Genomic DNA, 420 nt, shown 5'->3' with positions numbered 1-420 from the left:
GTGGGGGGCTTTTCTTTTTGGGATAAAGGAGAGGATGGAGGGAAGAGAAGGAACCAAATTCTACCCGTTAAGGCTTGATCAGGGAAGGGGAGTACAGGGGAAACCGGAATTATTGATGAAGCCAGGGGTGAAGCCGATTATTCGGTTGTATTGTGCTTTAAGGGTGGTGGTTCGTTGTTCGGATTGCGAAACAAAATATTGGTTTTCCCTGTTTCTGTTACTTTGTGTGCGAGTATGTTACCAAACAAAGCGTGTTATTAGGGAAAAAGGGGCGGCAGGGCCAGTAGTACCCGGACGGATGGATACAGACGCTGAGGCGAACCCGCAGATCGACACCGGCGTGTCGTCATTTAATAACGACCTTGGCGGTAACCCTGTTGAGGCGAGGAACGATCCCGCCCGGGAGAGCGGCTCGTTACA

The 420-nt window shown here is 51.0% G+C and overlaps 1 protein-coding gene across 1 annotated transcript; it reads left to right on the top strand.

Moving 5' to 3' along the window:
- Positions 1-34: 34 nt before the first annotated feature.
- Positions 35-414, top strand: Tsp_08995 (hypothetical protein; the record flags this gene model as incomplete). Its single annotated transcript, XM_003382098.1, has 1 exon — positions 35-414. A coding segment is annotated over exon 1 (380 nt), but the record flags the coding sequence as incomplete, so codon positions are not given.
- Positions 415-420: the final 6 nt, after the last annotated feature.

Source organism: Trichinella spiralis (assembly GCF_000181795.1).
Source record: "Trichinella spiralis strain ISS 195 chromosome Unknown Scfld1, whole genome shotgun sequence".
NCBI classification, from domain to species: Eukaryota; Metazoa; Nematoda; class Enoplea; order Trichinellida; family Trichinellidae; genus Trichinella; species Trichinella spiralis.
The sequence above is the reverse complement of the archived record's forward strand: the minus strand, read 5'-3'. Positions and strand labels throughout refer to the sequence as shown.